At 32.1% G+C, this 16422-nt stretch overlaps 1 protein-coding gene across 3 annotated transcripts in view; it reads right to left on the bottom strand.

Moving 5' to 3' along the window:
• Positions 1–16422, bottom strand: part of LOC108762431 (calcium/calmodulin-dependent protein kinase kinase 2) — a 71136-nt gene that overhangs the window by 20279 nt on the left and 34435 nt on the right. For all 3 annotated transcript variants that reach the window (XM_018509427.1, XM_018509429.1, XM_018509428.1), the window contains one exon: positions 312–895. In XM_018509427.1, coding sequence (XP_018364929.1) covers positions 312–895 — 584 coding nt within the window. The remainder of the gene's footprint in view (positions 1–311; positions 896–16422) is intronic.

The raw sequence follows: 16422 nt of genomic DNA, 5'->3' as shown, positions 1-16422 counted from the left end.
CTGTTTGTCTCTTGCCTTTTTGATTAAGAAGGCAAGAGACAAACAGCAAGAAACAGGAAACAAAAAGCACATTGTAGAACAGCCATAAATCATATAACTAGTAATCTGTTTTTTTTTTAATGAAAGTAATATACCTATATTAAAATAATGTATATATAATGAAATTAGAAGAACACTTTTTGGATTGATTTTCCGTCTTGTCAAATTATTTTTCCTACGATATTTGTCCGGAGGACTCTAATTATGCATTCCACAGAGAGAATTTCGCTTTATTTAACTTGATCGTATTAACAGTGACTCAGTTTACTTACTGAGACGTGTCGTCAGTCCGTCGGTGATCTCCTGAGTCTCGAAACTCCTTTGTCGGGGCAGAGTTTTCTCTCTGACGACCTCCTTCGCCTCATCAACGTCGGGCATGTCGAGGTCGGAACTCGACACTTTTCTATATATCTCTGTCGTTGGCATTCTCTCTTTCGCTGTCTCTGCGGATGGCTTAATATTTTCAATGTTCTCCTCAATGTTCTCCTCTTTTCTACCAGCAAGATCCTCAATCAAGGCTCCAAGAGTTATTGATTTCGATTTGTATCTCTCCTTCTCTTGCTGTTGCGTGTCACTCGTGGAATTTCTTCTGTTGTCCTCCAAACTATCTCGACGGCTCACATAGCCACTGCTCTGTCTTCGGAGAACATCAGTAGTAGTCTGTGTCACAGTCTTTAGCGTACCCTCACCCTCTTCAAGGTACAATGCACTGTCTTTGCGTACTTCTTGGATATACTCCGGACTCGATAGTACTTTGGACGGGCCTGGCGCATCCGTCGATAATTGTTCAGTGTCAGAAGCACCTGTCGTCTTCGAAGTAGGTGAATTTGAGGGAGAACTATCGACCGCAGAACCTCTGAAAAAGAAGAAAATTGTTCTTTCATCTGAGATCTATTTTTACAATTATGTCATAGAAGCATTAGAAACAATAGTAACAACGTTTATATATTGCAACATTTTCCATCGCTATTTCTTGTCGACAGAATTTATTTGAACTGCACAATACCATGATTTTTAACGGAGTTATAAGTATTCAAAGTTAAAATGCATTCTTCAAATCTTTTACTTATTTTGCGATAACTCAGTAACAAAAATCTTAGGAACATTTTCAAAAAACAATTTGTAATGAAAATTTTAAGTTTTCACTTTAAAAAGTTAAAAATTTTCGTAAGTTTTTATAATAAAGAAATTGATCATGACATAACTTTTTCCTATATTAAAATTGGCGTGTCACGCTTTTTTGAAGTCTCTTTTCAAAGGGGTGTTGGAATGCTCCGATTTCGACGTGGCTTCGTATCCGGAAGTTTTTGGGGTTGCTCGTTCCGAAATCCTGATAAAAATTTCGAATTTCCAAATGGTTGAACCAATATGACGGACGGAAATGTTACCGAAATCCTAAATGTTTTCCGATTTCGGTGAAAATTGGTATCGTGAGGTTTTTGAAAGTGAGAACAGGGGTGGGGGAATTAGGAGAAAGTCTTTGGACGGTAAGAGGGGTAAGACAGGGGTGCCCACTGAGTCCGCTGTAATTAAATGTAATGACGGCGGACCTGGAAGAGGAGATGGGAAAGGTAAAATGGGGGGGGGAGGTGAATTTGGGAGGTAGGAAGATATATAAGTTGGCATATACGCGGATGACATAGTGTTACTAGCGGAGCAGGAGGGAAGCATGAGGAACATGATACAGAGATTAGAGGCTATGTGGATAGGAAGGGATTAAAATTGAATAAGGAAAAAACAAAAATAGTGAGATTTAGGAAGGGAGGGGGAAGGAGTAATAAGGTGGATTGGAGATGGAAAAGAAAGGGGATAGAGGAGGTAGGAAAATTTAAATATATAGGTTATACGTTGCAGAAGAATGGCGGGAAGGAAGGGTATGTAAAGGAAAGGGTGGGGAAGGCGGCGGCATTGTAGGAACAAGTGTGGAGGGAAGAAGAGATTTGGAGAGAACTGGAAAAAGAGAATTTGATTATTTAATGCATTGATTTGGGCGATAATGAGTTATGGAGTGGAAATATGGGGATGAAAGGAGAGGGAGGGAGTGGAGAGGATACAGCAGAGATATATAAAGTGGGTTTTAGGGAAGGACGCCAGAGTGCATGGTAAGGGAGGAAATACAAAGGGTAAAATTAAGAGGTAGAGCGGGAAAAAGAGCTTGGGCACTAAGTAAATATGACTGTTCGCTCCAAGAGGGAAGTGCCTTAAGGGTTGCAGCGCAAAAATAAAAAATGCCTCGAAATAGTAGCACATAAATAGCGCATAAATCCTGTGTATTTAATTTTCCAAATCGGTCGTTTTTAACGGGTGGGGGGCTGACTGCCTATTCAGTCACCAACAAAAAAATTTTTTTTAACCAAACGGAATGAGCTAAAAATTTGCTTTTACATATATGGGTAGCGCATAAATAGCGCATTATTCCATAATTTTTCTATTAAGATTTGGTTAAGTGGAGGGGCCAGCTAGGCAGACATTAAGAGACGTCTATTTAGCTGGCCCCCCGTCCCGCCCACTTAACAAAGACTTAATGAAAAAATTCTGGAATAATGCGCTATTTATGCGCTACCCATATCTGCAAAAAACATTATTGCGCTCATTCCGTTTAGCTAAAAAAAAATTTTTGGGGGGGGGGCTGAGTAGGCAGTCAGTCAGCCTCCGCACCGGTTAAAAACAACCTATTTGGAAAATTAAATACACAGGATTTATGCGCTATTTATGCGCTACTATTTCCAGGCATTTTTGGTTTTTGCACTGCAACACTTAAGGCACTTCTCTCTTGGAGCGGACAGTCATATTCACCCTTAAGTCACGTCTGCCTAGCTGGCCCCCCCCCACTTAACCAAATCTTAATGAAAAAATTATAGAATAATGCGCTATTTATGCGCTACCTATATCCGTAAAAAAAAATTTTTGCGTTTATTCCGTTCGAATGAGAGCATTCGTGAGTAAATGATGAGCAAACGAATGCAAAAAAAATATTCGATTTTTTAATATTGCGTGGCTAGCGTGAAATTGCCCCCCAAAATTTAAATTTCGTATAACTTTTGAACTAAGCGTGAGCAAACGAAAATTCCGACTGAGCAATCGTGAGCAAACGACGAGCAAACGAATGCTAAAGAAATATACGATTTTTTAATATTGGGGTGCTAGCGTGAAGTTGACCCCCAAAATTTAAATTTCGTATAACTTTTGAACTAAGAGTGAGAAAACGAAAATTCCGACAGAGCAATCGTGAGCAAACGAATTAAAAAAAAAATTCGATTTCACTATTCGAAAGCACTTAAGAACAAATCCAACACACCCGGTTAGCTCGGGCGGAAGGTGTCTTCCTCTGGTCGGGTTGATGTTCAAATGAAACATCACCTGGCAGAAGATGTACGAAGATTTTCTCCTCTAACGTAAAACCAAAAAAAAGGAAGCAACATGTACTATGGTAACATTAGCGTTCGATAATAAATAATTGTATTATAAAATTGTTAATGGTATTTAACTAAAGAATTCCATCCGCCATATTGTTTCAATCACTAAATTTTCAAATTTTCAAACCGCCATAACGATTCGGTCATTTTTCTTATTCAAACATTTTGAATCCAGATTCGTAATATTATATTTCATAATGTCAAAGAAAGAGAGTAAAATAGAGGAGCGCGCGCGTAGCGCGTCAACAGGGGATGTGCTAGTCTATTATAAAAAATTGTATTATTAATAATGCCCATGGTTGTTTAACGACGATAATTTTACGATAAGTAAAATTACTTTAATTTTAAAATTACTAAACTTCCAGTTATACTTTAAACTTCCGGTTATACTATATATCATATACCATTTATAAAATTCATAAAATTTTTTATCAAAGAATTATCCTCATATTACTGCGCCGTTGTTTAAAAGTGCAGAGCTCTAGCTCAATAACAAAATGTCAGACAGCCAACGCGCGGTAGTGGATTATCGTTTATCGAGATAATCGGTATAATACTTGACGTCATTAAATAATTACGGAACGGAAAAAAGCGTCACCGATACGCTCCTTTAAATGGCCACGAACGATATATAAATAAATAAGCTTTGACATTGCGGATGAAGTCTCATGTGATCTAATATATGAACAGCTCATTTATTGATTTGCATTACGTTGATAACGAGGCACGTGGAAATGCTGAAAATCGAATTTCAAAATCGAGAGATTCTGATGTTCTTTAAACGACCTCGTTTATTCTTGCATTTTTGCATTTAATTTTTTGTTTAATAACATCTCTTATTAAAACCAAAGTACACACACACACACACTCAATTGAAATAACAATAAATATATATTTATAATTGTATTTCATATACTCTATTTATTGAAAAATAATTTATTCCTTCAGTTTATTGCCAATAAGGGAATATATTCTGTTTATATGACTAATCGCACTTGCATATACTTAATCTATTTTTCATTAAAAAATAGTCAAACATCCAATATACTATCAAATTAAATATTAATTACGATAAATCGGGGGTTTAATTAAATTATTTACATTTCACTTTTTTCTATGAATTGCTTTATTCACGGAACAATTATACTTGTCTTAGTATCTTAAGATTCTCGATTAATCTTAGAAAATACATAATACACAACAAAATATCTATCTCACAAATAGTATTTATTTATTTGTGTTTGTATGTGTGTGTTTAATAATATTTATACTCTATAATATACACACGATATACGCAAAACATTCATCAATTCCTTCCGACGTCAAATAAAGCTATATAAAGCTCTCAGATTAAATCAACAGCTGTACGAACTGTGTAGTGACTAAGATAATAATTAAATATTAAATTGATCTTGAGGAGTCAAGCGATGACATCCTCACGGAGTCACGTATAAATACGTGTTTATTCACGGCAAAGACGAGCAATCTGCAATTGAGATTCGTCGGTGATGTGGTCACATGTTGAAATGCGAAAATATGAAATTTAAATAACAAATCAGCTCCATAGGTCACTGCTTGCTCCGAAATAAAGCGTAGCAGAAGAAGATAAAAAATTGTCGACACGTGTAAGATGAGCTCACATTCTCTTCAATACAATAGTGACTAAGTTTCTTTTCATTCGTGTCATATGTGACAAAATCGGGAATATTTTTTACATTATGAAGTGAAGACGATTAAATAAAATATATTTAATGAATCTTGCGTGATATTAAATTTAATACGTTATCATGTAGTTATTTACGTTAAAAATTAAGCAACTTAACAGCTTTGATGAAAAAAGTATATATATTATAAATTACTATAACATTAGAGGGCTATACAAGCCAAAACTTAAAATATAAATTATATTTTAATTCTTGGCTTGTAGCCCTCTAATGTTATAGTAATTTATAATTTATTGAGCCTTATTACTCAATTATTTATTATATATATTATCCTTATATATCATATTCTGAAAAGTGTTTGATCTACAAAAATTAAATTTACGACCTTTGAAACTTTCGCACACAAACAATTAGATGATAATGAAAAAAGTATACGTCTTTATTTATTAATTATACATATATATTAATATAATATTTAACGTTAACTTTAACAAGAGTCGCGTGACTATTACCTAGTAAAGATTAAATCTTTCCTTTGCGTGACGGTGCAACTTGTCAGAACTTCACTCTACCGTCTAGAGAAGCATGCGCTGTAATTTTACGTCTACATCGTAAGTATTTTTGCGGGTGTAAAAGTCGACAGTCAAAATATCGATAATATGCGGTAGTCCATTTTTCATCTTTTATAGATGATGGAATAATGGAAGGCGCAATGTTATGTACTTCGCGACACGCGAGGCGCCGCTTGCTGCCGTCTGATGCACCCAGAGAGTGAAGTGCGATTCGACACGAAGTGCTCGGTATGTGGATCAATTGTACGGTCCAAACTAGGCCAATGAATGCAATGGCGAGATGCAAGATCCGCATTCGCTGCCGCATAGACAAAGTTACATTAAACTCAAAATGTCCTTTCGACGTGAAGGGAATTGTGAGCGATAGTGTCGTCTGAGAGAAGATAGGCAAACTAGAAACAACTAATAAGAATCACGACATTACATTTCTCGACTCTATCAATCTTTTAAATTTATATTGTTACGTATTAATAATAAGTAATATATTTAACATAGACGTTATACTTTTGCTTGAAAGATATAGTATTAAAATTTCTAAAAATTAAAAGAACAATTTCATGAAAGTATTAATAAAAAAATTATTATCAGGCTGATAGTGCGTATAAATAGATAGAGAATAGATAGATAGATAAATAAGTAGATAGATAGAGAATAGATAGATAGATAAATAGATAGAGAATTTTCATAATTGAGTTTGTTTAATTTTAGAAAATTCCACTTTTTTATATTTCTTTTCTATAAAAATAAATATTTACGGAAATATTCATAATTTTTAATTATTGTTTTTATTCTCTTAAAATTATTTGTAATTTTTCTTAAATTTTTACCTACATAGTAAAAAACTGGCGAATCAAAATCCAAGACGATTAATTTGCCGTAATTTGTCACTTCCTTGCGGAATCAAATCCCATTGCCGTAATATCATGTGCTGAGACCTTCTTCAACAATTTGCTTATACAAGCGTATAGGGAATAGTTGCGCGCATCATCGCTTACAAATGCGTCGAATAAGTCGAGTTAGTTCAATGCAAACCTATCAAACTATTCCTGTATTATTCACGCAAACTGCATACTGGATTCAGAATTGTACACTGTAGTTTCTAGTACTCCTTTAATTATAACTTTGATGTTTCAATATCAATTATTCTAACGTATCAAAACGTGGTTTTAATTATCGTGCTCTAATATTGAGAAATAAATAAACTGTTGGCAGTCTAAAATTAAACGTGAATAATTTTAAAGTTTAATTATAATATTAGAGTAATGTACTAAATTATTATTAATACTAATATTAATTAAAATACCATTACGATTAATATTAAAATTTTAATCATATAATATTTTTCAATATTAATGTGGAAATGAAAATATATTCTGCCCTTCTGTGATAATTATATTTCCATTTCTATATATAAATTGCGATTTTACATAAATAGATATTATTTTTGTGTAAAAAAATATCTTGAAAAATTTTTTTAATTTACAGTTTATTCTTTTTATTAAAAACTTTAATTTAATCCTGTTAAGTATTATATTAGCGTTTTCTTGATAGTCAATTTTTATAAGATTCACATGTAAATTTTCAATAACTTTAAAAATTCACATTCCATGAGAAACGCGCCAAGTCGAAAAATTAGCCGCAATGACAGATGTTTACGCGCAAGAACATGCATGTTATTTGAAAAATGCATCATCGTACATCGAGGAGGCTGATCATTGCGAGTGTCTAGTCAACAATGTAAATAAGTTACGTAAAAAGAAGTTTCGCAAAACTTCTGCATATATAATACAGTAGCTCGTAATTACAATAAAATCACGTGTGTATATGTGAACTTCTCAGTGCTCTTCGTAAATTTTCAAAATTCTGTCGTATATCTTTCGTGAAAATGCACATCGCATCTCTGTAAGATTTAAAAAAGAACCTTCACACCTTTGCGTCGTGAGACAGTTTTCATTTATAATTAAATATACATCTCTCGCGGAAAATAGTTTTTACACGCGTTTCTTCACACAAACGCATACATATCTCGACAACCGGTTGTCATCTGTTACGATCAACAAGGAATATCGCTGGAACATACAACGTTCTGCAGAAAAACATTGAACACTCGATGAGACAACGAACGATCCGCGAATGCCAACGAGCGAACGCGACACGCAGGTTTCGGTTTCGGAATCGCGATCACCGGAAAAACTGGTGTCCGTTATTTATGTACGTGAAGCACGTACCACCGCGGAATGTGTATTTATCTGCATTTTGTCTCGCCGTTGTATCCGCGACTGACCGACAAATGAGCGATACGCGCACGTATGCACTATAAATAAATACAATACACTGTCAACGTAGCACAGACGAGAATCGAGAGGCGCTAGATAACTCGAGAAAACCAAACAATTTGTCTACGTTGTGGATTTTTCTCCTCAAAATAGAATAAACTTATTAGTAAGATGGCCATTTTAAAATACAAAAAATACCTACTTTAATTTTTTGTTATCTTTAATAGTGTTATATTGGTACATATATCTTTTTTTCGTCATACGGAAAGTTCATCAATAGATACCAATATAATACTATTAAAGATAACAAACTTAAAATGTGTTTTTTTTTGCATTTTAAAGATGGCCGTCTTACCCAATTTACCCTAGACTTATTCTTTAATCTATAAACGTGTTGATAATTATCTTGAGCATGATTCATATGAAAGCTATTTTTATCAATCTTTAGTTTCTTAATTTTTTGCTGTATTATTTTTCTCTTAAAATTTATTTTTCTGTAATACGTTTCTTTTGAGACTCCTTTACACGTTGAAATATTATTTTTCTTTCTCTCTGAGATCTTATTAATTTTGTTCTTTTAAGAAAAGAGATGAAAGCTTATTTAATGTAATTAAAAAAATTTCTACCGATGGAAATTTAATTCATCTTTAAGATAAAAGTTTAGCAAAAAGGTTAATATTTTTCGTTATTTTATAATTCCGAAGATGGCGGTGAGAAAAGATAATGCAAGGAGAAGAAAGCGGGTGGACGTTAATAATGGGTGGAACGATCAACTGGTTTTTACTGTTGCGCGGAGAAAGCGTAAGAAAACGTGAGAATCTCGCGTTCCCCCGGCAAATTGCGTAACGCAGAAATGATAAAAGTATGCCACCACTTCGAAACTGCATCGTTACTTGTAAAATGTAACATATGTCAAATGTATTTCCATATATCGCCCACAAGCAAATATTTCGTTTCGTTATTGTTATCCATTTTCTACTACAGCCAATATCGCAGAAACCATAAGTAATGCGATAAGAACATTGTAACTTGTAATAATCTTATCATGAAGTAGTCGATTATTCAGCTTTTACTACTTAATGGTACTGAAAGACTGATAAGCATATTTACAACTGCACTTGCGAAAAATTTGTTTTATCAAAACAAAATATGTTGACGAACATATGGTATTGCGTGTTTTTAACGTATTGTTTGTTTTTTATTAAATATTATTTATCTTTATTAGTCTCTAAATAAATCAAAGAAAATTAAAATTTTCTAATAAATTAATTTTTGTATACATATCACCATTTAACGGATTTGTAAAATATATAGAAAATAACGTGAGTCTCGTTTACTTGTGCATTATCGTAAATCTCAGTTTCGTGAGATATAACATTTGATATGCGTGATACCATGAATTACGTTTTTTTATTCATGTAATGAAACAGTCACGAATGCTTGAAAGGTTTTTCTTGATTATTAAACTACTGAGATATAATGAATACTCATCTCTAAAAATAGTTAATATAATATAAAGATTCTCATAATTACTTAGTGTCACGCTGATTTGATATCGCGTGTATAAACCTTGGCATTTCTTGTTAATGCTCTTAGTAATGTCCGTATTTTAATATCTGAACAACGGTAACAATTACGATTTTTTTCAATTATATTTTATGCAACGTAATATGATTTTGACGTTTATAAAATTAAATATATAATTATACGTATTAGTTAACTATTTTTGAGAATTATATGCATAAGAATGTAACACAAAATATAATTGTCTTCAAAATGCATTTTACGTGGAGAACGAGTAAGCTACCAAAGTTTAACTTTTAATATATCGGCATCTGTATATATTTTTTTGCGTGTCGAAAGAGTTTAAGCTTGCAATGACTCAATTATCTTCGGTGACTTCTGCCGAAATAATCGAAAAAATTGCGCAACGAAAGTTGAAGTTTTCGGTCGAAGAGAGGTTGTAAAGTCCACGATTAATCTGAACGTCTCTTAATTAGGACTTATGTCCGCGAGGCGTTAATCAACCGCGAACGGCATACTGAGATAGCTCCAAATATTATTTGGCAAATAATTAATTATTATTTCAGAATACGTATGGTGCGCATACATTTATATTTTTCTTTTATCCGAAGGACAAATGGGCCACAAGCCTGGCGTAATCAGGGTGATGATGGTGGGTGGTGAACCAATATATTAATTAAACTGTAATTGCGCTGTGCGTACTTGCAGCGCACGTCACGCAACATGCTCGCTCATGCGGGCCTATAATAACAAACTGAGCACAAAATAACGTACTGAGCACACATTGTTTATTATAGAATTTATAAATGTTATTTATTTATTGGCACAATTATCTCGAAAATACTCAATTTTAGAACTGCGCAAATATAATGGTACAGTCAATGCAATAAATGAGTTTTCTATATATTGAGGAATTTCATTGTAATTTAATAAATAAAACATGAAAGAGATGTATGAAATGATAATTGCGCATCATATTTCTACACTGACAATGAGAAAAAAAGTTGTTAACTTGATTAAATGCGTTTAGTTCGTAATGATTATTTGGTTAAAATATATTTATATATTTAAATTAATAAAATCTTATAAATTAAAACATGTTATTTGCTTGAATTAACAAACATTTGCTTGACAGCCCATGACCGTTACCTATATTTAGTTGACTCAACTAATATTTTTTTGAAATAGTAACTTTTTTTCTCAGTGTATGATTTTAACGATAAATCACGCTGGCAAAAATGAAAATGGTAAAAAAGATATTAATGTTTTACAATTTTACATTACAGCATAATATGATATATTCATAGGAGTTAAAATGCGAAGCGGAAAAGTTCTTGTTGATTGATAGCAGTTATACCTTTGACATTAAATCAAGCAGAGTCCATTAATTAATGTCATCTGCGTAATTCTAACCTTAAATTATTGAAAACTTCTGTAATGTATCTATCGTTCAGGGTCAATATGTGAATCTATCTGGTCGCCGTGGAAAGCCGCAACTCCCGGGTCTTCTGGCAAATGTACTGTATTATTTGCTTCTGACATAAAACGAAGGCCTCAGGGAACCGTACATTACCGCTTTACGATGCGTATACCATGTATACAGTCGGTACAGCAAATAATACAGTATATGATAAATCCTTCAAAGCATTGCCGTACTATTTCTTATTCGCGCTGTTGATGTTCTGTGTCGTGACTTCCGACATGAAATTTCCAAGAGAAACCTTGACAAAGACGAAACTACCTTTTTTTTTTTACTGAAATACAAAACACCAAAGTTCATAAGTCTATTATTTTTCAAATATAATATAATATCTCTTAATAATGTCGGGCTTAATTTTAATTACAGATTTTTTACTGGAATACTTAGGAATAATTTCTTCTATATTAAAACGTTATTTGTTATCGATAATTTTCAAGTAAGAATAAATATAAGGAGTTCATTGTAAATTGAATATTTTTTGGGAATAATTGAATTACTTTACGTTTAAATTCAAGCTGATTGTATATTTTCTTGAAAATTTATCTTCTAAAGTATTTACGCATAAGGATTAAAAATTTGTAATTGTATTGCAAATTCTTTACTCGACTTTAGAAATAGAATGAATAATAAAGTATATGTGCGACTGTTGTGAAAATCAAAAAGACATAACAGCAAAATAAATTCTCTGTAAGTCTCCATTTTTGTGCTGAAGCGAATAATGGTGACTGATATCGCAGTTGATCGAACGAGTTTGTTCTACTGAAAGGTTTCTCGATCGGCGAATAATTCATGTGGTCGAATATGTACCGGAACCTTTCTCTCCCTTTTTCTCTCTATCAGTATAATTATATATATGAGTGTTTTATATAAAATTAAATGCGAATTGTATTAGGTACACAATTAAAATTAAAAAAAAAACGACGTATATTGACTTACATTTATTTGTAGTTGAATATTATATTAAAGTAATATATTTGCGTTCTTTTTAGATTTTTGTGGATAATATATCAAAGAAATAAAATTTCGAAAACTATAATTGCAAAAGATATCGAATCTTATTAATAACTGTATTTTTAATTAACCATCTATCGATATATAGGTATTCTATCATTTAAAATATTATTAGTCCATTATATACATCCAAATTTTTAAATACATGACGTATTATATGAAAATTATGTTGGATTATACATTTTTAAATTTCCATTGGCATGTCTTCAAGATGCCTTACGTTTTTCGTTTGGCACGCAATGCGGAACCTTAATCGACGAACAAATTCCTCGTTCTTTCAACTGGGATACCCATCGATCTTGCTACCCTCTACAACAAGTTTTTCTGAAAGAGCACGAAATACTAAACGCGTCCTTGGCAAACTTTGGCGAGATGAGTTACTCAAGAAGCTTAAAAAAAGAGAATTTCGTTAATTTTAGAGAAAGCAACGACGGAAATGACACTTCTCTACAGAATAAGAGCTGAAGGATTTTGTCACGAATAGCTGATGGCATAAAAGTGAAAGCTTCGCATGAAAATTGTTAGTTAATCCTTACTATGAGAAACTTTTATGTAGGTACCAGTATAATTTTTTTGCAAAACAAAAGAAAATAAAAAATAAAGTTAAATTGTTTTCACTGAAAAATTAGAGAAAAATCAACGAAGTATCTAATTCAACTTGTAATACATCTTTTCCAATTTGTTTTAACTAGAAATTTTATAAATTATATAAAAATAATTAATTTATATAACTAAAATATCATATTTTGTTTTTATCATTATTTCTTGAATGTTCTTAAGTTTTAACTGAAATAGATTGACATTGAATTATATTCTATATGTGTATAATAGCGATAATTTTAATATCAACATTCATGCATAATATCTGTCTTTATAAATATTTTATCAATACATAATTCGATCTCGGGTGTTTTTAAAGTTTTTATTTCATCAGTCTCGTTGTGTATTGATGAGCGTTGGTAAGGGATAATTGACTCATTATAATTTGTGAAAAGAGATTATTTCTTAAGAGAGAAATGTGAATCCCATCAATTAATGTATTTCGTTTCGTTAAACAATATATTTTATCACAACAAATATCTCTCGTGATCCGCGATTTACCTCTAATTTCAAATCTGGATTACACATGTGTGCTTTCTTCTAATTATATTCTTCTGCAAATCATATAATTTATCTTTTTTTTTGTAAACATTGTTAAAATAGACGTTTGCACAGAAAAACTTTGCTCTTGTATTTCTATTTTGTAAATGCTAGATGAAAAATACGATGGGTTTTTATTTTATATGTATAAAATATTAGTCACTTGTGAACTGAATGTGCATGTAAAAGTAACAGAGATAACAATATTTTTGCAGTAATATATTTATCATCTAATACGGAATGAAATACGGTTGTCATTTCTAAATTTGGAGATACTACTGGAATATTCAATTCTGATAAAAATTAAATTTTTAACAAACGCTGTAAACATTTCAAGAAGTAACGTTTTGAAGCGTCTGATATTTCATATTATAATTTCAGATTTCTGTAAAAACGTATTATACACATATTATACAGCCTGACATTTCTGAAAGATAATTAATTAGTTCTTGCAACAATTCAGGCAGAACTATTTGAACGTCAATCATAAGTCAATTATGATAAAAGAGAAGATGAGACTGTCACACAAAAAAGAGTATATCTCTTACGATAACAACGTTAAGTTTGGCATAATGTAGACGGGCGAGTCGAGTCAAGAGGAAGCAGAGGAGACTGAAGTGTCTCTTGCTGGCTATTAGTCAGTTACTAACATGATGGTGTCTCGACTAATGGCGTTATTAACGACACAGTTGTGTACGTGACTCCCTGTAGCTCCCGTATCATTTTCATTGCACCGTTGTGCATCAACGATCGATATCACTCGTAATTAGAGGGACGTGTCATTTTTTGCGTAGAGATCACGAAATGCGACCTTTTCTTGCTTAAAGAAGAGATGTTCTCTTGTTAATTACTTAATTGATGAATTTTTTAAGAGAATTGTTTAAAAATGTCTTTTAAGAAAATATATAATAGTATTAAAAAAGAAATTATTTTCTAATGTATCTCTAATTAATTTAAAATGAAATAATGAAGAAATAAAACTAGATATATATGTTTTGGAATATTCCTCGTGTCTATTAATAATATTTATAATAAGAGATAAAGAAAAATTTAGTTTTTTGGCATGTTGATTTTATCTCGCTTTAAATAATCAGCAAATTGTTTTCCTCCGGATAAACAAAGGGTCTTAAAAGAACAAAAATTGTTTTTGTTTTCTGTCATATTGAATAGAGCAAGGAGTTGCAGTAAAAAGATTTTATCTATTTCGAACGAAACATATATTCAACTTCATTGTTTGCTGCTGTAAAATAAAATTCGTAAAGTTAATGGGAAACAATGGAGACAAATGTACGAAGATATAGATCCAAAGCGAGATCTCGACCACGGAAGAAATCAGAAAAATTGAAATAGAATGAATCTATATTCTTCGTAGTAATGGTCAACACACGAAAGCGCTTTAATTAACGTGATGAAGTACAAGTTCATGGAGGTTCGATAATTGTGCATTACTTTCATGAACCATTACACTAAATTACACAAACGATTGAGTAATCATCAATTCTTGGTTATGAATATTGTTCAGATTGTTCTTTCATAACATTTTATTTGATGTCACAACTTAAAACGAGCAAGATAGATGTCTGCACGAATCATGGAAATAAAAATTTCTACAATAATTGTCACTGTTGTAAAAGAGAAGAGATTGCATTTTACAAATATCCTCCATCATAAATTTTGAAATTAATTTATGACTATATTCGATCCATAAATTCTGCAAATGCGTCCATACGTATATTCTGTTTAACAACGCCCAAATTCTAGTATCGACCACAGATATCACGGTCGATGGTATTGTTCATTCTCGTATCACTTCAAAATTACACACGATTTCGTTAAATGGAGATGCACTGGGCGCACAAACGCATATATCTTCGGAGTATGATATTTCGAACTGCGATCGCGTGCATCATTTCTATTCCTTTTACCCTGCCGGTAGACTGAATTAATGATGCATCGCGCTGTCGACCAGTACATTCGTTCGCGACTATCGTCGATGAAAACCGATATTGCGATTCGATCGATTTCGATGCACGTTGCACACAAAGCACACAAAGCACTTTTAGACTATAAATGACCTCGCGATACGTACGTCGCCGGTCTAGTCGGCTTGTAGCGAAGTCGCTTTAAATTAATCATGTCCCTTCGATACAATCGGTTTAACATTTCTAGTTGCTTCGTATTTCCTTAAATCGATTACACCTCCAGGCTAATTTACGTTCGATTTTGCAGAATCATCGCGCTGTTAGCATTCTTCTAATTTATCTAAAATCTCTGTGCTTTTATATAACAAAATTTCATTTTTTTGGTCTAATCGTTAATTTATTTGCTTGTTTATTATGCAAATGTAAAGCAGTTTTTGAAATAATGAATAGAATATTAAAATTAAAGCGCTACCGTTACAATTAAATTTTAGATTCGCTGTAGTTATAATGTTCATCTCTTTATTTATTATGCAAATATTTGTGCGTTATAATTATCTTCCAGCATTTAATTTGCATTAGGTGTTTATGGTACAGGATGAATTGCGCATTGATCGGATTTAAAGTGATTAATAATTCAATCAATCATTGTTAAATACAGTTAATCATACTAATCTGTGGCGTTTCTTCCGTTTTGACTTAGAATGTTATGTGAAATAAACATGCTTTTATATGCTTTATTTATGAAATTTAAATTATGATTTATGATAATAATTGATGTTAGTATCAAAAAAGTATAAAAAGTTTGAAAATAATAGTAATTAACGACAATATCCATTTTAAGATTTAAATTTCTATATTATTAAATAATATTAACATTATTTTTATAGCATTATTATTTACAGTTTTATCATTCAGTAGAATAAAGTGTTTCATTAAATAAAATATAATTTCTGTAAGTTGATGTTTTGCATTTCTTTATAGTTATCGGCGATGCATCAACACGTAATCCTCGTATCGAAATGACGTAGTAATTCTCTGCAGTTTGCTGCAACACGAATTAATTATATACGTATTACTGAGACTACTTGTTGTGTCGATGAGCTATAGATTTTATCACATTATAGATACCTAAGCGCATACAATTCACGACGTCTTTAAAACCGGGATTGAATTAATAATTACTAATTGATCTCGCAATCAACATTATCCTTTGTATGTAATACGACGAAGTTGATTATAGTCAAATCGTTACTTAGTTACAAAATGCTATTACACTTGTTCGCAATTGTGTGAGGTTTAAACTTCTGAAGCATGAATTAGGGTAAAATCAGAGATTATGGCATAGGCTACTAATATGGAATAGTGGCTTATTTTTAAA

Source organism: Trachymyrmex cornetzi, unplaced genomic scaffold (genome assembly GCF_001594075.2).
Source record: "Trachymyrmex cornetzi isolate Tcor2-1 unplaced genomic scaffold, Tcor1.1 scaffold299, whole genome shotgun sequence".
NCBI lineage: Eukaryota > Metazoa > Arthropoda > Insecta > Hymenoptera > Formicidae > Trachymyrmex > Trachymyrmex cornetzi.
The sequence above is the reverse complement of the archived record's forward strand: the minus strand, read 5'-3'. Positions and strand labels throughout refer to the sequence as shown.